General features: G+C 38.8%; 1 protein-coding gene across 6 annotated transcripts in view; it reads left to right on the forward strand.

Moving 5' to 3' along the window:
* The window catches only part of ROCK2 (Rho associated coiled-coil containing protein kinase 2), a 167,470-nt gene that overhangs the window by 69,074 nt on the left and 75,287 nt on the right, over positions 1-23,109 (forward strand). For all 6 annotated transcript variants that reach the window (XR_003999485.1, XM_030555424.1, XM_030555423.1 and 3 more), the window contains exons 2-5: positions 6,384-6,465; positions 8,705-8,805; positions 18,547-18,684; positions 20,085-20,345. Coding sequence is in view for 5 of the 6 variants with exons in the window: in XM_030555424.1 (XP_030411284.1) it covers positions 6,384-6,465; positions 8,705-8,805; positions 18,547-18,684; positions 20,085-20,345 (582 nt within the window). In the remaining variant the exon portion in view is untranslated. The remainder of the gene's footprint in view (positions 1-6,383; positions 6,466-8,704; positions 8,806-18,546; positions 18,685-20,084; positions 20,346-23,109) is intronic.

Genomic DNA, 23,109 nt, shown 5'->3' on the forward strand with positions numbered 1-23,109 from the left:
CCAGGCCCGCCCATTACTCTGGATCCCAACCCAGGGACCCTACAGCTAGCAGCCATCTGGTGCTTCCTTCACTTTTGTCTATTGCTGCAGAGTGGTTGCTTCCCACTCTGTCCCATCAGCTTCTTGGGTCCTCTGCCTGTTCTTCGTTTAAGCAGCGTCTCTCCCAGGCCTCCTTGCCTAGAGATTCGGTAATAATCTCTGTCCTCTTCTCTCAGGGTTCTTTCTCACAGGCTCCTTTACTTGGTGAGCTTACAACAAGTTTCGTGCCCTTGTTGGGGTTCTTTCTCCCAGGCCTCTGTGCCTGGAGAGCTTCAGAGTCTATCTCTGGTAAGGTAGGGTTTCTCCGCAGTGTCTGTACCTGTGGAGTCTCCCAGCCTTCCACTCCTCCTGGTCCCAACCAGCTACTGCTCTGTCCAGCTGCTGCAGTTTCCTCAGTCACTCAGGAACAGGGTCCTTCCTTGAGCCTTTTAGGCTCTGATTGGCTGCCTCCCCTGCAACCTCTTTAGGTCGTGAGGAGGACCCTACTCTACTGCCTTTTTTCTTGGGTGGAGTGTTGTAGGAGCGCAGGGCTGTCTGGAGGACCTGAAAGGGCCTGGTACAGCCCATCACCGTAAGACATTGTTAAAATGTCATGGTGTGATGTTGATAACTTACGTTCAACTGTTACAATTGTGTGGACCTTCTGGTACAGTGTCACTAAAATGTATAATTTGATGACTTTTTCCCCCTGTATCTATAAATAGGATATAGATTGAACGTACTAATCCATTCATTTAAAAAAAACCATTATGCAAAAAGACTTTGCAGTTCATAAATAGCCAGAAGTAATTTTCAGTTCTCTTCCAGCTTGTACAGATTCTGGAGTAGTAGTTTTAAAAAAGCCAACAAATTACAGTGACTGTGACAGACTGACAATATCCTGGTTATACCTTATGGAATTAAGAGAAACTTCTTAAATTAAACCTTATTGAATTAGGGTTAATATCTTTAGGGGCCCATTGTATTAAAAATTTAATTGTGTATGTGTTGTTATGGAATTATATGTACCTTCTCTAGTTGGAAGGGGTTGCTAATATACTTTCTCTGTTATCAGCCCTTTGAAGCCAACTCCCGGAGGGGTATGCATATGCTAGTGCAAACTCGATTCTCCAGGAACCAGCAGATAAAGAAAAGATTTTTGGATAAATAGCCTGGTCTTAAAGTGGCTCAGGCCCTTCTTCCTGATCCAGCAAATGGACAGGACCTCTGGTCCATGGAGGACCCCAATCCTTAGAGTAGAATGGAAAGACTGGGGCTACTGAAGCCCCATAAGACTGTGTGCTTGTTCTGAGCTGGAGCTGTGATGAACTTGTGATCACAAAGGAAAATCCTTGGGTGAGGTTTTGAAGGACCACTTCTGCCAGAGCCCATGGTAAAGTTGGGATGTTCTCTGGTAAGCTTATTAGCATGAATGTAGGTTCTTTTATTGTTTTTGATGTGTTGTCTCTGTCATGCTTTTACCTTAAGGATAAAATAGGCTTGTATAAGAAGTGCTTTGTGGGTAACTTATAATTGTAGCAATTCAGCCTTTTAATTGTCTCTGAAGAGAAAGCAAGCAGGTATGCTTGAACAACCCAGCCTGTCTCTCCTGGCAATAACACAGTGAAGCCAGGGAACAGTGTAGCCTACAAATACCCCAGTCAAATGAGAGTGAGATGCCAATCTCCACAAAGGAGAGGCTATGACTGTGGAATTGGAAACCTGCGAGTGGGTGCCTTTGGTGGACTACTGAAGGGAAATACAGGTGCAGTTACCGTGAACTGGGACAGTGACAATAAATGGAGAGCAAGTAGGAGATATGGGTCCATACAGGGAGCAGTGGAGTTAGGAGGACTGTTGGTGTTTGGGAAAAGAACCAGTTTTACTGTTGAATCTATGCAGGTACATATAGTAACTAACATCCCTGTTCTGTATCTAAGATAAATTCAGGCTCAATTATGGACTGTGGTCAATTGAGGGGTTCTGAGGGATGACAAAATCAGATGATGATTGAGGTTTACAGCATCATCAGAGCCTCCTTATGGAGTTGTAGCCCTGTTATTTGTGTGGTTGATAGTCCTTAATAGCCAATCACCGTGGTACACAATTGCAGTTGGGGCCCCATTGTGCTGGATTCTATAAAATGGTAGTGACAGTCCCCCATCTGCACTTAGATCATCAGTTCCACTCCTTAACCTCACCTGTCTCCCTTTCACATTATGCATTCTAAACAGCCTTAAATCTGACTGTTTACTGGTTGTTTTTGTTTTGCTAAGTTTAAGGTTTAAGGTTTTTGTTTTATAAACTACATTGCACATAGTTCTGTACATGGTTAATGTTGATTCATATAAGTAAGTGAGTTATTGTGCCAGATTACAAATAGTGTCTGTGAGGTATTTGTGAGTAATGTTCGGAAAAACTTATCTAAGTGGATTATCTAAATTTTTAGTGAACATACCACATGCTGCCAACTACAGAGTTTCTTGTGCTTTCCTCTGAACCATCTGATGCTGGCCACTATTGGAGATAGAATGCTAGACTGGATGTATTAAGGGTATGATCTGGTATAGCAATTCCTATGATAGTATATTTATAAAGATAGAAATTACAGAATTGAAATCTGCATGTTTGTGGTGATATATTATATATTTATGGTCAGTTAAGGCTTCTCATAAGTGTTTCACAGGGAGACTACATCTAAGAGTCTGGCTTCAGTTGTGTCTGTAGTTCCTTCAAAAAGTACATACATCATGGTGTCAAACTTCTGGAAGATAGCGGTGACAGCTTTTAACAGTGTGTTAGGAGCAAGCAAACGGATCAGGAGTTATTTCTCCTCTTTCTTTGGGGAAACTGGTGTGGTACCCTGGCTCCCCCTTATTCACCACTGTCATATAATTAGGATAGATTTTTGTATGAAGTATGTGTTGTGAGGTTTCAGTCTAAAAGTCTTGAGCTGCAAAACATTAATATCTCATTGGATCGTATGTGCTGTCATTGTATGTGAAGTTACGAAGTTTGACCATGTATGTGTTACTGAAATATGTGAAAACAAGCACAAGCAGCCTTTCAAGTACAACAGTAAAAAGGCCAAACAATGTTTAATGGTTTATTGAGGAAATGCACACAAGCACAACAAATTGTGTATAATAGAAACCTCTCAGAGGTAGCACTACACAATGGGAACTGTTTGACCCAGGTCACAGCAGAAGAGCTTTCCAGCAAGTGAGAAGAAGATATAAAAGGGGGAAATGACATCATGATGGTACCTCATTCCCCCTACAACAACACACCTGGAAACACCTTAGGAACAAAGACTGAACTGGAGGAAGTGATGATCCCAGACTAAACGGATTTCTAGCCTTTGTATGAAAATCTGGGAAGTCCAAGCTGCAAAGGAAAGGCAGCTTGTGCTTTAAGAATCTGCCAACCTATTTATCACTCATTGTGAGAATTTGCTAATTCATATCTAACTTATTTAGTATGTTAAACGTAGTTTGTTTCAGAGTGGTAGCCGTGATAGTCTGTATCAGCAAAAACAATGAGGTGTCCTTGTGGCATCTTAGAGACTAACAAATTTATTTGGGCACAAACTTTCGTGGCTAGAACCCACTTCATCAGATGCATGGAGTGGAAAATACAGAAGCAGGTATAAATACATGAAAAGATGTGAATTGTCTTACCCAGTGTGAGGTTAGTCTAACGAGACAATTCAATTGACAGCAGGATACCAAGGGAGGAAAAATAACTTTTTTGAAGTGGTAATGAGAGTGGCCCATTTCAGACAGTTGACAGGAAGATGTGAATAACAGTGGGGGGAAATTAGGTTTAGATTTTGTAATGACCCAACCACTCCCAGTATTTATTCAGGCCTAATCTGAGGGAGTCCAGTTTGCAAATTAATTCCAGTTCTGCAGTTTCACATTGGAGTCTGTTTTTGAAGTTTTTTTGTTGAAGAATTGCCTTTTTTAGGTCTGTTATTGAGTGACCAGTGGGATTGAAGTGTTCTCCTATTGGTTTTTTAATGTTATGATTCCTAATGCCAGATTCGTGTCCATTTATTCTTTTGCGCAGAGACTGTCCGGTTTGGCCAATGTACATGGCGGAGGGGCATTGCTGGCACATGATGGCATATATTACATTGATAGATGTGCAGTTGAATGAGCCCCTGATGGTGTGGCTGATATGATTAGGTTCTATGATAGTGTCCCTTGAACAGATAAGTGGACAGAGTTGGCGCCGGGGTTTGTTGCAGCGTTTGTTCCGGGGTTGGTGTTTTTGTTGTGTGGTGTGTGGTTGCTGGTGAGTATTTGCTTCAGGTTGGGGGGGCTGTCTGTAAGCGAGGACTGGCCTCTCCTGCAAGATCTGTGAGAGTGGGGGGTCATCCTTCAGGTGAGGTTGTAGATCCTTGATGATGCACTGGAGAGGTTTTAGTTGAGGGCTGTAGGTGACGATTAGTGGCCTTCTGTTACTTTCTTTGTTGGGCCTGTCTTGTAGTAGGTGACTTCTGGGTACCCTTCTGACTCTGTCAGTCTGTTTCTTCACTTTACCAGATGGATATTGTAGCTTAATTTCCCCTATGTTCTTTTGACATAGCAGGTCAGTTTTGTACAAACTCCTTTTTCCTTAATGCACTTTCATTAGTCTTGTTTCAAAGAAGACTGTATCAAAGCACACTAATGAACTACTAATGCACCTCAGCAGGGTCCACAGGGACAGTTAGTCCATGGCAAACTAGGGTGGGGTAGATTCACACCCCATTTTGGCTCAAATGAAATGATCATGAAGACAAGCCCTTAGTTTCATAGCATCTAAGGCCAGTGCTATACTACAGACCTATATGGTATAACTACGTCACTCAGGGGTGTGAAAAATCCACATCCTTGAGCAACGTAGTTATACTGACCTAACCCCCCATGTTAAATTAAATTTTGGAATTTAAGAAGTGTGTTGTCAGTACATTTAAACACAAGATAGTGGTTCTGGTGCTGGTATTCTCCAGAGCAGTGGTGGGCAGCGAACTGCTGCCACTGGGAATTGCAGGCGGACATGCCTGCAGATGGTCAATATAAACAAACTGTCTCACATCCAACAGGTTGCCCACCACTGCTCTGGAGTGGACATAATTTTTTTCATGATAAAGTCATTGCACTATAGTACTAGTATTAGGTGAATTGAAAAATACTATTTCTTTTGTTTTTTACAGTGCAAATATTTATAATAAAAATAAATATAGAGTACTGTGCACTTTGTATTCTGTGTTGTAATTGAAATCAATATATTAGAAAATGTAGAAAACATCCAAAATATTTAAATAAAATGGTATTCTCTTATTGTTTAACAGCATGATTAATCGTGTGATTAATTTTTTTAATCAATGATTAATCACAATTATTTTTTTTAATCACTGGACAGCCCTAATAATCACATTTTCTGGACCAAAAATCTGGCCTAACTCTTGAATTTATGCTAATGAGAAGGAATACGTGTTCTTTTTTTATATGTATCTGTGTTGTAGCACAAATCTTTCATTATGCTTATCTTGAGGACCATATTGATTCTACCTTTTGGCTGTTTCCCACCTGATAAACATTTCCCCTCAGCTCTCCTGCCTGCTTCTGTAGATGGGGGATTTGGATGACCTCTGATTCTTCTGAATACATGAAACTTCCTTTAGCGGTCTCTTTGTTTCTTCATGATTGGACAATTTATGTATTTTGGGAGACAGCCTTTTGAACTTTTGTTTCTAAGAGGAGGAATCCAGTTAATATGGTTTATTTAGAGGATAAATTTTTTCATTTTTCCTTCTCTGAAGATATCATTGGACTAGATTCTCAATCACCTGTCCTACTTTCCGTCTGTGTTGATAAGGGAAAGAAATATTTTCAATAACTAAACTTTTTTTAATAGCCTCTTTCTGTTCTATAAATATTTTTTGGACTTCTATTATACTTTAACTTTGGGGAACTCTTTGCTTCCCGTTTATAAAAGTTACTGAAACTAGTTATTCTGTACAGAGGCATTGGCAATTGATATCAGAATGAGGATTGCCTTACTGTGCCTCAAAGAACGAAAATGTTTTAAGATGTAGGGAAGTTCTGGCTTGTCTTGTCCTAGGGAGTCCGGATTCAAGATCAGAAATCCAGTGAAATGGTATCTTCAGTGAGGGAGAATTCTAAAACACATGCTGCTGCCTTATACCTGTGCAATCCTTTTGTGTTCATTAAGATAACTATATTTGCATAATGGAATTGTAGTCTGTGCTTGAGTAATATAGAACCATACTTATTATGATAGTTTTAAGACAGAGGTTAATTTTGTAATTCTAGAAGCATGTTTACAATTAAGTTATTTTTATTTCTTTACAGGATGGCCTGAATTCTTTGGTTCTTGATCTGGATTTTCCAGCACTGAGGAAAAACAAGAACATAGATAATTTCTTAAATAGATGTAAGTTGCACTTAAACATGTTTGATGTCATGCTTGCACTATAACGGTCTTGGAAGCTGAATACATGGAAATACTATACATTACTTATGTGCACTTTGCTGATCACCACAAAACAGAGCCTGCAGTCTAAAAACAGCATTCCCTCTCAGTAGATACTTGAGAGCACATGGCTGTTGTGATGTTTCATTACTAAAATTTAATTACTCTTACAAATGTATTGCAAAGTATTTATTAGTATACTGATCGATACTAAAGTATTATCAATAATTAAAACAATGCTAGTCAAATGAGTATTTTTTTGATGTTATCCTTCCTTTATCTTTTGCTTAAGTATCAATTTCAAAATTCAGTAATTCACAAGTCTTGCAGTTGTTAGTGAGGTTCTATTGTAATCTGCAGAAAAAGAGTATGCCACTTTGAGTAATTACATACTTAGTCATGTACATTTTTAATAAAACTATGCTTTTAATTCAGAAAAGTCCTTCTACCACATCTTAAGTGGATTTTAAAGTAGGGTCGTCTAGTTGTAATGTTTGTTTTAGGTGCATATTTGCCATGTAAATAACAAATTTAATACGACTCTGTTAAGCCATGTCAAAACATAGCTGTTGTCTATGCAAGGAGAATTTTCCCCAAAATTCAGTCTTGTTTTAAAACCAATTGGAGCTGCTGTATAGATAAAGCTGTGCTAGCTGGTGCAGTTTTTATAACTAGCTTAGTTAAAACTGATTCTAAACTAGAACTCAAGCTTGTTTGAGGGTGGGGGGGAATTTGCAACTAATCAGGGGATACCCACTCCTTTCAAATGTTAAAGTGTCCTGTAAAAGCATGCGTAAGCCAGGGAATAAAAGGAGGAACCATAACTCCGGTCTGGAGAGCAAAAATTCTTTTGGTTATCTGTCCCTTAAGGGTAGTATGGCCTAATGGTCTGCCTACCCCATTATGTGGCCTGACCCTTTAAGAGACTGAAAGATCTGATTATATATACAAGGATCTGGGAGACACTTGGAGAGAGGAAGCAGTCCTGGGGGTAAGAAGCATTCAGGAGGAAATCACATTACTGTTTCTTTAAGGACTTATGGCTCGGAGCTTTGCAGAGAGGGTGGGGCAAGGCTCCCCTCTCACACAACCTATTGAGAATGACCTGGGAGAAAGAGACTAGCATAAAGGTGGCCGCCTCTCTCACAGCAGAACAGACGCCAGGAGATACTAGCAATGAAAGGCTGGCTTGTGGAGCAACATGAATGCTAATTAAGAAAAAGGGACTAGCTGGGGTAGAAGCTGTAAAGGCCCCCAAGTTGCCTAATATAGAACTCATTTCCAGAGGAGACCTGAGAGCTCCTAGAAAAATCTGACTAACAGAACCCAGCTCCATGGAGGAGAGCTGGGGAGACTCCTGGGTAGGGAGAAAGTAGTACAGCCCCATTCCAAAAATAAGAGCTGGGGATTCCTGCTTAAGGAAGGACTGGAAAGGGGCAACCCCAAGAAAGAACCACAAAGGGTTCCTGGTCCTGTTGTGAAAGAAACATACTCAGTAGTATGCTTAACCACTTGATGGCTATTGAACCTCACAGGTACATCCTAGCAGATTGTACCTGCTATGCTGCTGAATGTGCAAGGTACACCTCTACCTTCATATAACGCTGTCCTCGGGAGCCAAAAAGTCTTACCGTGTTATAGGTGAAACCGCGTTATATTGAACTTGCTTTGATACACCGGAGTGCACAGCTGCTCCCCCACCTCGAACAGTGCTTTACCGTGTTATATCCAAATTAGTGTTATATCAGGTCGCATTATATCGAGGTAGAGGTGTACTTTAATATTTCACCCTTATCAAAAAATGTTAGTGGATGGTGGCAGCACAGCAAGTGGCAGAGGAGTGAACGTTTGAAAGGTTTAAGCTTGTCATGTTGGGTCTTTAACTGCAAAAATGTTTCTGGAGGCTTGAAAAGTGTATGTCTTTAAGGAATTAGGTAAAATACAACTGAAATCAGAATAGTACTAATTTTCACAGATAAGAGATGATAATTCAACTGTTTACGAAGAAGTACAAAAAGACTGCAATTATGGCTTTTAATTCTGAGCAAATGGTTTAAAGACAATGTAGAAGTTAGTTGAAAATTTTAACATTTGTTTTTAAACGGCTTGTTTTTATTGTCTGGATGACAAATATTACCAGAGCTATTCTCACACTGCTACAGATCTGTCTTTATGACATCATTCTTTAAACTTGTTTTAGATGAGAAAATTGTGGAAAAAATTCGAGCTTTACAAATGAAAGCTGAAGACTATGATGTTGTTAAGGTGATTGGAAGAGGTGCTTTTGGAGAAGTACAGTTGGTAAGAATGTCTACTCATCATCTGATTACTACTTGTCAGCTAGATTTATGCACCAACTAGATATTCTGTTAGTGCCACACTTTTAATGGAAAGTATGCACATTTTTAAACATGGATATAGTTTTTTTAATTCTTTGCTTATTGTAATTTAGTATCAAATTCCTTGTTAAATATAAATTTGTGGCATAAAGAAATCCAAAGGAATTAAATGTTCACAATATGTCCTTAACACTCTTTCTTGTGCTGAAGCGTAGTAGTGTACTGAAGATCATAAAATGAGACCTCTAAAATAGTTAACCATAATTGTGCGTTGCAAGAGAGAATTGAAAAGCTGTTTCCCTTACCTAGGGCAGCTTCAGAGTATTTAGCTTGTGCAAAGTATGTTTTTTCTTGGCCACAAATGGTCACTATAGTGTAATAGTATCAGGAAACCTCCTTTGTTGGTAAACTGTCAATAGTGCAACAAGAAGGCTTTCCCCACAGTTCTCTCTTGCTCTTGGTACATGGGACAACAGTTTTATAATGCATTCAATTAATATTATTTACATACAAGGTTTTTAGTCCAAATTTCTATTATTAATTTTTGTTTCCAATTTAAAAATCCAAATAGTTTGTTTTCAAGATATATTACCCAATGTAAATACCTATTTAGGAATTTATGTAAAGATGAGATTACAGAACACTCCATCTGCTGATTTGGGTCATCCATAGTTTCCTTTGCAATTGAATTTGATGTGACCAAGGCTGCCAAGTGCTGTTGTAGGATAAATCAACAATTTTAAAATTAAAAGTAGGTGTGTGTGTGTGTGTGTGCATGCGTGTGTGTGTGTGTGTGTAATATATATAAAATACCTACTTTACATTTTATACATATGTTTTCACAGACTTCTCATTTTAAAAATTTATTGTAAATATAATAGATGTAGGACCAGCTGGGATCTGTGTTGGAAAGTGCCTATGCATTTCACAGCTTTGTGATAGCATAGAAAAAAAAAACGTTTGCTCTTTGCCAAGAAGCACTGCTGTAAGTAGTTACAAAATAACACTTCAAAAAAGGATGTAGAAATACTTAGAGAAGCTGCAATGAAATTAGACACTTACAGTCCATTTATAAAACTGCTAGCAGTTCCCAAGGCTGGTGAAATAATAAAAACTGAGCCAAGAAAACTATCCAGAGTATTTTAACAAACAGAATGTTGAAGAAAAAACAGGGCATGCACATAAGTTTCATGACAACTTTTGTTATTTGTATTGCTGGTTTCCCTTGCAGCAAGCTTGGTTAATTTTCAAAGAGAAATATTGTAGATTTGATATGTCTTGACTAGTAAATACACATTTGGCCTGGTTAAAATAATTAGAAAAAGTTTTCATCCCCTATCTCTATACTTAATAATACATGTATTGCTGTCTTAATTAGATACTGGATTCCTCATTAAAATTACTGTAACTAAAAAAAAATTGTGTCGCAGTTTAAATATAATAAAGTTTTTTGGATAATGTCTTACATGCAAAATATGCCAAAAATGCTTTCCAAAGTGAAATAATAGTTTGGAAGATAAATGGGAGAGAGAAAATAGCAACTGTAACAACATTTGTATGACTCATGGATAAGGCTAAGATTTTGTCACGGATATTTTTAGTAAAAGTCATGGACAGGTCACGGGCAAAACAGAAAAATTCATGGAGCCAGTGACCTGTCTCTAACTTTTCCTAAAAATATCCATGGCAAAATGGGGATCTGCAGATCCCCACACTACTTCAAGCAGGGCAGCTGCAGGGACTAGGAGCTGCCACTAGCAGCTGGGGGCTGCGGGGTACCCTTGTATGCAGCTCTGGGCATCCCCCACTGCCTGCAGGGGCTGGGAGCTCACCCACTGGGGCCAGGAGCTTGGATTCCTCTGCAGCAGCCCAGAACTGTTTGCCATCTCTCGTGGTCGGGAGCTCGGGGGTTCCCTGCCACTACTGGCAGTTAGGAACTCAGGGGTTCCCTAGCTGCCACCCTCTGGGAGCTTGGGGTTCCTCTGCCATGATGCCCCTGGTGGCAAGGAGATGGAGGTTGCTGGCTATGGTGGCAGAGGTACCCCACAGCTTACTGTCTCAGCGGGCGGTGAGGGGACCCTGCAGCTCCTGACCACTGCAAGCTGAAGTAATGGAGGTTGCTGGAAGTCATGGATTCCGTGACTTCCAGGACCTCTGTGACTAAATTGCGGCCTTACTAATGGATAACTTGCAAGTTTGGATGTGATTCATGTAAGCAGTGTGGAAAAAGCAATGATTTTTTGGCAAGGTCATCACTGTGTGACAATGTGAGAGTGCAGCTCTTGCACACTCTACCTCTAGGTGAGCTCTGCTTGGGTTCAGCAGAGTTAATGGAGAGCCCGCAAAATACAGGCATTGTCTATCATCAGGTCTTTAAAGATGCACTATTAGTATTGAGTAATCTGTCTGCGCTCAATGGTAAAAGGAGAGCAACTATATCTTAAGGCCCACTTGACAGAAGATGAGCTGCTGCAAATAATTTTATAAGGAGGAAACTCTCCCGGTAGGCCTCCATTCAGTCTGTCTTCCGCTACCGATTCCCATATCAAGTGTTATTTTGCAATACTTCTAATAGAGATTTTTTTGTTTTGCTTGACCGTAGAAACGGGAAGTGCTTAGGAGAGGTGCTGTAGATATGTACTTGATTCATGGGCTAGCGGAGAAAGCCAAAGTGCAAATGGGCTAGTGTGGAGTACAGTCCTACCTCCATCAGACAGGAGGAAGAGGGTAATGAATGTTATAATGTGTGTTAACATTCATAATATGTTCAGATAAAAATACATGTGTTTTTGACCTGGCATTGGTTTCAGCAAATGCACCAGAAGAAGGCCTAAAATAATTGTTTAGGGGTGGAAGGAGGGAATTTTAACACACTCAGATTTACATAGATCTTTTTATAATTTCATTCCAACTTGAAATGATACATCCCAAGTCATTATTTTTAAATGATATAATTTAGACTTTATATTTGCTCTACTATAAGGGTGTTTATAAACTGCCCAAAAGGCTATGAATTCTATATATCTAATTTTTTAAAAATCACTCAATTTTGTAGATATTAGCCTAATCTATAAAAACCATAATGTTCTGTGCTCCTATTGCTGAGTCTAGAATAGCAATGAACTGAAAAATACTATTTGTGGCTCTGTGCTAACATTAGTCATGATGAGGGCCTACATAGACATTTTGACTTCAGAAGATTCAATACAAGTTGAAATTGTTGAACTCTAAGCCCCATCACTTTCTGTTGCATTCAGAATATTATCATAAGTCTTTTCAAACAGTCATGGATGATGATTTGCAATAATTAAAACATATAGTTCAGTTTACAACCAAGATAGGAATTTGCTTTGACAGGCTCTAAAATCAGAGGGCACCATAATAACATAAGAATGGCCACATTCGGTCAGGCCAGTGGTTCATCTAGTCTAGTATCTTGTCTTGTGTCAGTGGCCTATGCCAGATGCTTCAGAGGGAGTAAACAGAGCAGGGCATTTTATCCAGTGGTCCGTTCTGTCATCCAGTCCCAGCGTTTAGCAATCAGAGGTTTAGGGACACCCAGAACATGGGGTTGCATCCCTGAGCATCTTTGCTAATAGCCATTGATGGACCTGTCCTCCATGAACTTACCTAATTCTTTTTTTGAACTCAGTTGTACTTTTGGCCTTCGCAACATCCCCTGGCAGTGAGTTGTGTGAAGAATTTTGTTTGTTGGTTTGTTTTTAAACTTGTTGCCTATTAATTTCATTGGGTGACTTCTGATTGTTGTATTATGTGAAAGGGTAAACAACACTTCTTTATTCACTGTCTCCACATCATTCTGGATTTTGTAGATTTCTATCTCATTCCCCCTCTGCCATCACTTTTCCAAGTTGAATAGTGAGAGTGTTTTTGATTTCTCCACCATAAGTAAAATAAGGTTGAAGATCTGAATTAAATCAACAAAATCCAGAACATTTACATTTTGTCTGAACAGTGCATACCGTTCTGCATCATAAATATATTTCTGTACTAAAGCAAGCCAAAAAGATGGCACGTTGACCTGTCTAGCAGAAGGGTTATCCTGCAGTGAAAGCCAAATCCCTCCAAAATTGCAGCTCCTATGTGAAGCCTCCCCAAGAAAGGAGAGCTAATGGGGATTAGTTTCCCCAATTTCCATGTTCTGCCTACTCAGCTGGGGACAACACATTTTGTGGTATTTAGTCTTGTGCATAGATTAACAAATCTCCCGTACTCAGATGTCAGCCCTTCAGAGTGAGCCCAGAGCCAATTGGTCTCCGTCTCTGACTTTGGTGGAAAAACAATTTTCTGATACTCCAAAAGAAATAAAACTCCACTCTTGGATTCTAGCTTTGGGTGTAGAGAGACCAAAAGCTGATGGGCAAGCTCAGAATGTAGAAGTCACATGATGGGAGGGTGAATAGGATTCATCTATCTTCAACTGCCAATTTTTTTTATTACGCATTGAGTGAGGAGTAGTTACTGTACTGTATGTTTGGATTATGACCAATAGTTTATACGAAGGAGGGTAATGTGTATTCAGTATGTGTTTTGCATATTGTTTTCTCTTGGAGGGGAAATCTGATTGATTGAAATTCAAATATAAGTGGTTTCCTGTGTTTCTTTTCTTGTGCCTTATCACAAAGTACTGGATTATGGTCCAGCGATATTGCTGACTGGCATAATCCTTTACCGTAAGAGCTCCCGGAGTGCACAGTAGGGAAAGGCCTACCCCTAGTTGCAGAGTATGTTAGGTCCATTTACCATACCTTCGGGCAGTCAGTGTCTCTGGATAGCATATCTGTATTATACAATTTCACTGTTAAATCTCTGCAGTCTTATGGAGTTCCTGAAGACCACACTGGTCAAGATGTGTGTAAATGGGCTACCACTTAATTGTTATCATTAAACATGTAGTGCATTGTCTATAGCATCTGCTCTGCCTGCTGGCAGGGTGCATGTTTCAATGCTAGCCTAGATAAAAGGAGCAGATGTGTCTTTTGTCTCTACGAGCTGAAACCTCCTCCATTAGGAGACTAACTCTGGCTCCATCTCTGTAGCAGCTTTAACTAAGTTTACCTCTTTATTGCATCAGCAGCACATCTTGTGATATTTTAGGTAGGGTGACCAGATGTCCTGATTTTATAGGGACAGTCTCAATTTTTGGGTCTTTTTCTTATATAGGCTCCTATTACCCCTCATCCCTGTCCCGATTTTTTACATTTGCTGTCTGGTCACCCTAATTTTAGGTTACTTTCAAAACCTTTCTGCACCCTAGGATTTTAAGTTTATCTCTCCATGACAAGACTTGGCACCATTATCAGTACTAGATTTGATGCATGGAGAAAGCTATTTAGAACAGCCACAAAATTTCCTCAATATGCAGATTGCCTTTTGATATAGTGATTGGGAGGGTCTTCAGTGCACCTCTTATGTGATGGCAGAATGTGTCTCGGAGAGACATGTCTTTTAAAACACCATTAATTTGTTTTACATTTCATTAATGAAGCAGGGACCAGGCTATAGAGTAATTGTGATGCTTTAAGGAAGCATAGATGAATCAAAGTAGCTTTAGTACTTGGTGGCAACATGAAGGAAATTTGACAGCTTTTCCCCCTATATTTTGATATAAGTTTCCTTTCAACTTTGGCATCTCATTTCAGTGCATTTGGATGCAGTTTACAGCATAAGACAATTTCACGGGTGCCTAGAAAAACGTTAGCACCTCAGTGAACATACATATATACATGCTCACACATACACACTGCTTTGATTAAATGACTTGATAATTCTTTATCTTAGATGCCTCTAAATTAGTTGCTTCACTGGTGGCCATATTGATACTACAAGACAGATCTCCCCTAGGTCCTTTCACACACATGGCCTGCTCAGGACACAGCAAATCTATGGATATGTCATTGCCACAGTTATTCATTGTCCTGAGGTACTTCTGTTCCTCAGTGCTGACTGAGATAATGGATGTATTCTGCAGTTTTCTCAGGAAATGTTTTTAGCCACCTGATAATTTGACACCCCCAGCCCAGTCAGTGACACAGATTCTTGTCTCCATTGGCACTGCTTTGCACTCCACATGTGCTACGTAGAATTTGGTTTCTTCCTGTAACTGGCCAGTGGAAAATTTCTCTAGTGGCAGGAAACTTTCCTTTGGCGTAAAGTCAGCTGTGCATGCCACACCAACTGCAGAACTGCTACTCTGATTCCCCAGTAGTGAGTGTTTGCTTAGGGATCATAAACTGGTGGCATGACATAGGGCTGACCCTAGGCAACTTTGTCCCAATTCCTCTGATGAGTAGGTTTTTCTCTGAGGGCCTCTGTGCCAATATTTCTTCTGCAATTGAGCAAAAGGATTTATGGAAGCTCTGGTGTATGTAATACAGCTTTCAGTGCATTCAACAGTTCTATGCACGATGTTGATATTTGGAATGGGAAAAGAATTAGTTCTCCAAGTAATCTTATGTGAGGACATTTCCTTAATGCCTTATATTGTATATGCTTTAGAGGTATTGCAGCATATGGGTAATTTCTTTAAATCTACAGTTCCCATGAGCTAACCATCTAGAAAGTTGTTGCCTAGTAACAGGCTGTGTAAGAGGCTGATCCCTAAAATGTGCATACCTGTCTAGGCAGCACAAAGCTCATGTGTTCAAGAACATAGTATATACATACCTAATGATGTTTCTAGACATGTTTTGGCTGCTTTCCAGAGTGTCTTGTGCCTTGATTATTTTTCTGCTCCTACAACGCTTATTGTCTCAAGGAATTGTAATGTCTGCAGCTCCTCAGAATGAGGTGGTTGTTTGAGGTTTCCATGGTTACAGACGGGGCAAGAGGCTGTGCACATTTTAAAGACTTTACTATGAGATCAATAGGACCATAAGATATATGCTGTTATGCAAATTGATACATCCTTAAAATAAACAATGTTTAATTGCATAACTTAATTGGTCACTAGCTGATCAATAGTTTTCTAGTTGATTTTACTAAATAGTCTGTCCTGGAATACACCAATCAAATCTCTAACCTTCTGATATTGGTTTTACCAGTTTAGGTTATTTACTATGTAAAAGAGAGCTGAATCCCTTTTGTAAAACCAAAAAGGGAGATGCAGGCATATATCTAAAATGCAATACATTTGTATTCTGTATGATTCAGATATCTGTTTTAGTCATCAAAAGAAGCTTTAGGAGAATTCAGACATCTGTCCTTTGAATATTTGTTTCACTTCAATACTATATTGTGTCATAATGTCTGAATCCATCCCTTTAAGAACACTAAAAGCCTTTAATGGGTCCCTAAAGTTCCAGTTAGTCTCTTTTATGTCACAGGGATTATCAGATGTCTCCACAGGGTTGTGTGTCCAGATTCTGCCTACTGTAGAGTTTTCCTGAACTATTCCAGATTTTGTGAGTTCTCATTTAGACTGTAATACAAGTTTTAGACCATTTCTTCAGTTTGAGCTTTAATGGACTGAGGAACTGATTAGGAGCACAAATAGGAATAAATGGTCAATTGAAGGAGACTAAAGTGGATTGCCCGAAGGGTTTGTAGTGAGACGTTGTTTTAATACTTTAATGAACTGGAAAAGAGGGCGAACATTGAGGTGATAAAATTTCAAATGACACAGTTTAGGCTACTCAAGACTAATGTTATGAGGAACAAGATAGACAATTGGGCAAGACTGGCAGGTGAAATTAAATGTAGACAAATGTAAAGTAACACACTGGAAGGAACAAGTGGAGTTACTCGTAAATATTGGGTTCTAAATTAGTTGCAATAAACGCAGGAAAATGTTTAGGATATAACTGTGAATAGTTCAATGAAAGCATTTCCTCAGCACTGGCTTTTAAAAAAAAAAAAAAAAAAAGGCAAACAAATGTTAGCTTGCTATAGGAATAGGATAGAACAGCAGTCTCCAAAGTGGGATGGGTGCACCCCAAGGGGTGTGCAAGAGGATCCTTGGTGGTGTGTGGCAGGAGGAGCATGGTGGTTTTTTTTTTTTTTTTGCTTTGGCAAAAATGGTAGAGCTGGCGCAGGAGGGGGTGTGTGCTCAATTTTTTTATGGATAGGGTTGTGCAATCAAAAAAGTTTGGAGACCACTGAGATAGAGAATAACACTGTAATGTTACCATACTATTATTGATAGATGAGATGTTTTGAATGCAGTTCTTGCTGTTCCATTTCAAAAAGAATATAACAGAATTAGAAGAGGTCTAGAGAAGGGCAAGTAAAATGATTACAGACATGGAAATATTGAGACAGTTTATATACGCTGTGACATAAGGATATATAAAATAATGAAATCTGTAGAAAAGGTCAGTCAAGTGTTCTTATTTACCTTTTATTGTGGTAGAACAACAAGATGATATCTTATAAAGTTAAAAATCAACACATTTTAAAATGAAAGGCAATATATTTTGAACAATGTATAATTAAGCTTTGAAATTACTGCTCCAAGTACTATTGAAACAAAAAGCTCAATAGTGTTAAAAAGAGACATTTGTGAATATTAAAATCTGCAATTAAACTTGTTAGAATAAAAATGTACAAGGGATTGCAACCATTATTCTTTAAGATGTAAAAATATGTTTTTCCTCTACCCTTGTTCCACATGCCCTGATGGCTTTCAGGTATTGGTTTATTTTGTTGTCTCAGTGTGGGCCGTGTGTGTTCTAAATGGGTGGATGAAAATGACTCGTCAATGTTTGCTAGATTTCAGTGTCACTGCTTACATGTGTGAATTTGCAGTAAAAGTATATTTCAGTAATTACATCTTATTTTTAGCCTGTTCTAGATCTGGATGCCTTTTCAAAAAGTATTGTGAAGTTTGATCTGAGCAGTGCTAATTCAAGGATGTGGCTGTCCCTAGTATATGGTTATATCTCTGTCATCTGTCAGTCATTTTCATGCCCTTTTCCTGCTAGCTGTCATTCTTGCTGGAGTAGATAGACTGTTCCGGTTGAATTTTGGGAAATCCCAAAGTTCTAAGACTAATTTCAGGAACCTCTCTCCAAGTGCTTTGTTGCAGTAATAGTCTCAATCAGTTGACACAGGAATCCATTTGACTAGATGTTGGCTTCCTGGGGTTGTCTGTCTTAAACCAGTGAGTCTTTTGGGAAGGAGGAGCATATCAGCTAACTTTGATCTTATCTCCATTCTTATTAAGAGCTCTAGACTATTTGGATGTTCTGTACTCAAGGAGCAGTTTCAAAAGAAATCTCTGTCAGTACCAACCTCCCAGCTGAATCTCAAGCTTGGTGCATGTCTCATTAAAGGCAGTGTCTCTCTTGAGTAAGGTCAGGTCACTGCTGTGCCAACCCATTGTTTATAAAGGTGGCAGCATATCAGTGAAGAACAAATTACTCTTGCCTGTTTGTTTCTTTCATATGGTGACTCCAGTGTAGACACCCTCTAAATTACCCTATTTGATTAACAGACTCTGGCAGAATGGCTAGAAGTAAGTATAAGGTTTTTTCCTCTGGCTTTGGAAGGTCTCAACTAGTTACAGATTTCCTGACTGCCTAGAAATTGCAGACATAGAAATCTGGATTAGTGACCACCTGATGTAGGGGACTTGCCACCCCATCACAGAAAACAATTAACAGGTAAGAAATTAGCTTTATTTTGTTTTTTTTAAAGCTCTGTTTTTAAAAACACAATTTTTCCCCTCATTTTTAACCAACAGGTTCGCCATAAAACGTCACAGAAGGTTTATGCAATGAAGCTTCTTAGTAAATTTGAAATGATAAAAAGATCAGATTCAGCCTTTTTCTGGGAAGAAAGAGATATCATGGCCTTTGCCAACAGTCCCTGGGTGGTTCAAGTAAGGAGTGTTTTTCTCTAGTTTTTAAATTTAAGTTAAATGTGTTTAATTTGGGGGTCAGTTTTGAATATGCATATAAATTCAAATAATGGGTCAGATTCTGATCTCAATTTAGAAGTCACACCAGTGTAACTGAGTTGAGAATCAGGATCAATGATTTTTTTTTTTTAGTTTATGTTTGTCCATATTGATAGGTTAACTTTTAGCTTGATCACTTCTGCTGCAGTATAAAATGAATTGGAATTTTAAAACAGCCTCAAATGTGTACTCTACTTGAAATTGTAATAATTTTTGTGTAAAGGGAAAATTGTGAGACAGATTTCAGTTAGAAAAATATCTGAGCGAACTGAATTTTTTTCTACTAATCTGTTTTACCAGATTAATTTTATTAGTGTTTATAATATGGCTCAATCACGAGGTCACAAACATTGCATTGTGTCATTATGTAATATATTAGGGAGGAGGAAAGTGGATTTAAGTATAAAGTATCTATTTATGCACCCATGTACCTCAATAATCTGTAACAATGAAAACCTAAATGCAGGAAAAAATTCTTGGCACTTTTAATTTAAGAATTAAATAGTTATAATTAAAAGATTTTCAAGTGTGTAGATGTGATTCTCTGTATGTAAAAGGTAAATACAGCCGTCTCATTTTAATACTGACCACTGACCAATTACATAATAATGGCATGGCCTGCCTTGGGCTGTTTTCAGATGGATGGGATCTAGAGGTGAAAGTCCTAGAGTGCATTCAGTGAAACCCTCTAAAATTAAACTTACTTTCAATACACCAGTAACCTAAAATATTAACTGTAATATATACCAAGCTATATTTAATTATTAGTAAAGTTAATCACTTTGTGCATCTCTGCTTCACAGACACATTAACTTGCATTTATCATTTCTACTTTTGCTTGGTGATGTTAGAGGAAAACTGCAGTAATTAGTTCCAAATAATAATTATGTAATTATTTAGGAGCTATAACATAATACAGAAATGAAATTTCAAAGCAATTTTAGAGACACCAACCTCTGTTTTAGCTATTTCCATACTCTGAATTGTACTTGTATTTCAGAGGGAGCTGACATTTCGATGATGCCTCATTTCACTGGGTTTCATGCTGAGAAACAGAATGAGATGCACTTAATAAATGGAATGAATAAGAAATTAGTAGTTTTTTAAGATTGTGAGAAGGCAGTTTTAAGGGTTAGCAGATGTTAGATTACTGTTAAATTAAACAAAGTCTTTATTAGAAACTTTAAAAAAAAATTGAACTTGCCTTACAACAATCTTGAAAATCTCTGGTTATCTAAGAACAGAGTTTTATGAAACCATAATAGAAAAATGGTTGCTTTTTCAAACATCCCTCGAGTAATTTTCCTTCTTTTCTGCTTTAGCTCTTTTGTGCCTTTCAAGATGACCGATACTTGTACATGGTAATGGAATACATGCCAGGTGGAGATCTTGTAAACCTTATGAGCAATTATGATGTGCCTGAAAAATGGGCCAAATTTTACACAGCTGAAGTTGTCCTTGCTCTGGATGCAATTCACTCCATGGGCTTGATACACAGAGATGTGAAGCCTGACAATATGCTTTTGGATAAACATGGGCATCTGAAGTTGGCAGATTTTGGCACCTGTATGAAAATGGATGAAGTAAGTATGCAAATTAAATATTTTGTCTACCACAAAGATAGAGAATGTTCTGGTTTTATTTTATTGTAAATTACTCAGGGATGTAAGGAATAAAGGAATGTTCAGCTAATTGAGCTTCTTGATTGGCAGAATATTCCTTGCTATCTAATTTTTAAGTAGAGGGAGAGACATTCTGTGTTTTGTAACATTGGCTCATAATAAACTATTCTGGGATGGTGACAAAGGAAAGAGACCTACTTTGTGTTATTTCTGGGAGCATGTATGTTTATGAATTTCTCTGTGTTCATTCTTTAACCGAATGTTTGAACAGCTCATGAGACAACTCCTAATTTCAACATTAGTAATCTTGGAGCAGTTTATAAACTGACACTTTGGTATAAATGAAATTGTTACTGATGGGGTAACAATTTACATAGTCCTGTATATTCATTACTGTATACAATTGCTCCGACAGCACCACCTAGTGGTTTTCAACTTAAAAATTTAGGTAAAAGTAAAGTGACTGATGAAGTGTGATGCACTGATTGGGACTGCTTATTGCTAGTATTCAAAATATTCTATTTTTTCATTGCCCACATGTTAAAATGTTCTGCCTAATGGACTACATTCTTTAATATGATAGTTTCAAGATAAACTCATATGGCTATAAAAAAGCCTTATTTGGACTACTAATAACATTTTAAAGCAGACTTTTAAAATCATCTGTATTTTTCAGTTTACACTTTGTTCTTGTTAAGGGAAGAGTAAAAAGTAAACCGTGAAATTATTCTGTAATTACACATATTTTCCCTCCTCCCGTTGTGTTTTACTTTACAAAGGTACCATAAGTTGTCATGAACTTTGCGTGAATGCACAAGTGTTATGTTCATTACCCTTCATTTTAAAATGTCTCTCTCACATTTTAGTATTGGTGTTCCTTTGTTTTATCGGCTTTGACTTAACAGGAGTTTATTTTGGCCTGAAGGATGCTACTTTACTGCTTTCTTCTGCTATGTTGTGCTAGAATTTGCATATATTTGCATACACAATTTGTGTATACATACAAAATATGTTCTACTTCCTTTGCAACCTATTTAACTTCTTTTCTCCAGTATTTTTTTTGTAATATATTTTTGAGTAATATCTTTTTATAGTAACTGCAAATGTACCCTGAAGTACTGTTTTCCTCATATGGTATTTTATAAGCTTATTGAGAAGTATAATAGTCTTCATTTCTAGCATCATTTAGTTACTTCATTTTGTTAATGCCACAGTGATTCTATTCCACAGGTAAATGGGTTGTCTATCTTAATTTGATTATTTGGGAGACAAGATGACTGAGGTAATATCTTTTAGTGGACCAACTTCAGCAGTTGGTCCATTAAAAGATATTACCTCACCCACCTTGTCTCTCTAATATCCTGGGACCGGCATGGCTTATGTACACTTAATTTGATTATGTAAGGCTGCTGACTGGCAGAGTTAATTTATTTTTATATTAGTTATATATGTTGCCAGGTTGTTACTGTAAGTCTGATTATTTTCAGGGTGCTTTTGAATAAGTGTTCTTTTAAATGTTAAATCCAAATAAATAAATAAAATATAATGGAACCTTGTAGCTGTAAATGTCCGATTGGACCACCCTATCTGTACTGATATTATTAGGCTACATATTAGGTGTCTTATGCCTTCAGGATTTGCATCTTTCATTGTACAAATTCCATAAGGCTTTCCAGGTTCCCATTCTCTGAACAGATTCTCTGATCCTTTCCCTGTATAGATATTCAGAACCCTGACTGACACTTTGCTTGCAGTAAGCCAAATTTGTTTAGTCGTCTGGGACTAAACTTAATGTGATAATGGGCCTCGTTTTACTTTTAATTGAAATAAGGTAAAAATAGCATTTGATCTGCTTAATATGAACCCTTAACTTCTTTTTCTTTTTCAAGTGCTTGCTCATACCCATACCATGTTAGGTGCATGCGCACAGCATGGACTATTGCTGGAGATTTTTCCCTCAGTGGTATCCATCGTGTTGACTCCAGCACCCTCTGTGTGGCGGTATATGGGGTGCCACTGGCCCCACACCCACTCAGTTCCTTGTTACTGTCCCTGATGGTTGCTGGACTAACTCCTCTTGCCTGAGCCACTGGTCTCCGGACCTTCGGCACCAGATGGCGGAAGTGAGGAGATCCATTCCCCTTGGTCATCTCCGGAGGACTCGTTGTCTGAGTCTTAGGTGGAACCCTACACCCAGCACAAGAGCCACCACTGGTACCTGCCCTATGTGCTGCTGGACCTCAGTGTAAGTGCCCCCACTAGCACCTGGCCAGATGGACAATGGCCTATTCCAGTGTTTCCCAAACTTGGGACACCGCTTGTGTAGGGAAAGCCCCTGGCGGGCCGGGCCAGTTTGTTTACCTGCCACGTCCTCAGGTCCGGTCAATCGCGGCTCCCACTGGCTGTAGTTCGCAGCTCCAGGCCAATAGGGGCTGTGGGAAGCGGTGCAGGCCAAGGGATATGCTGGCCACTGCTTCCCGCAGCCCCCATTGGCCTGGAGCGGTGAATCGCGGCCAGTGGGAGCTGCAATCAGCCGGACCTGAGGACGCGGCAGGTAAGCAAACTATCCCAACCCGCCAGGGGCTTTCCCTACACAAGCGATGACCCCGGTTTAGGAAACATTGGCCTGTGCAATGGCCATTCAGGAACCCATGAGGGTTTCCCTCAGTACCATGTCCGTCTTCTCACTAGTCATACTCAGCTGCTTCTGAGGAGTGGGATCCTG

The sequence above is a fragment of the Gopherus evgoodei genome, chromosome 3 (genome assembly GCF_007399415.2).
Source record: "Gopherus evgoodei ecotype Sinaloan lineage chromosome 3, rGopEvg1_v1.p, whole genome shotgun sequence".
NCBI lineage: Eukaryota > Metazoa > Chordata > Testudines > Testudinidae > Gopherus > Gopherus evgoodei.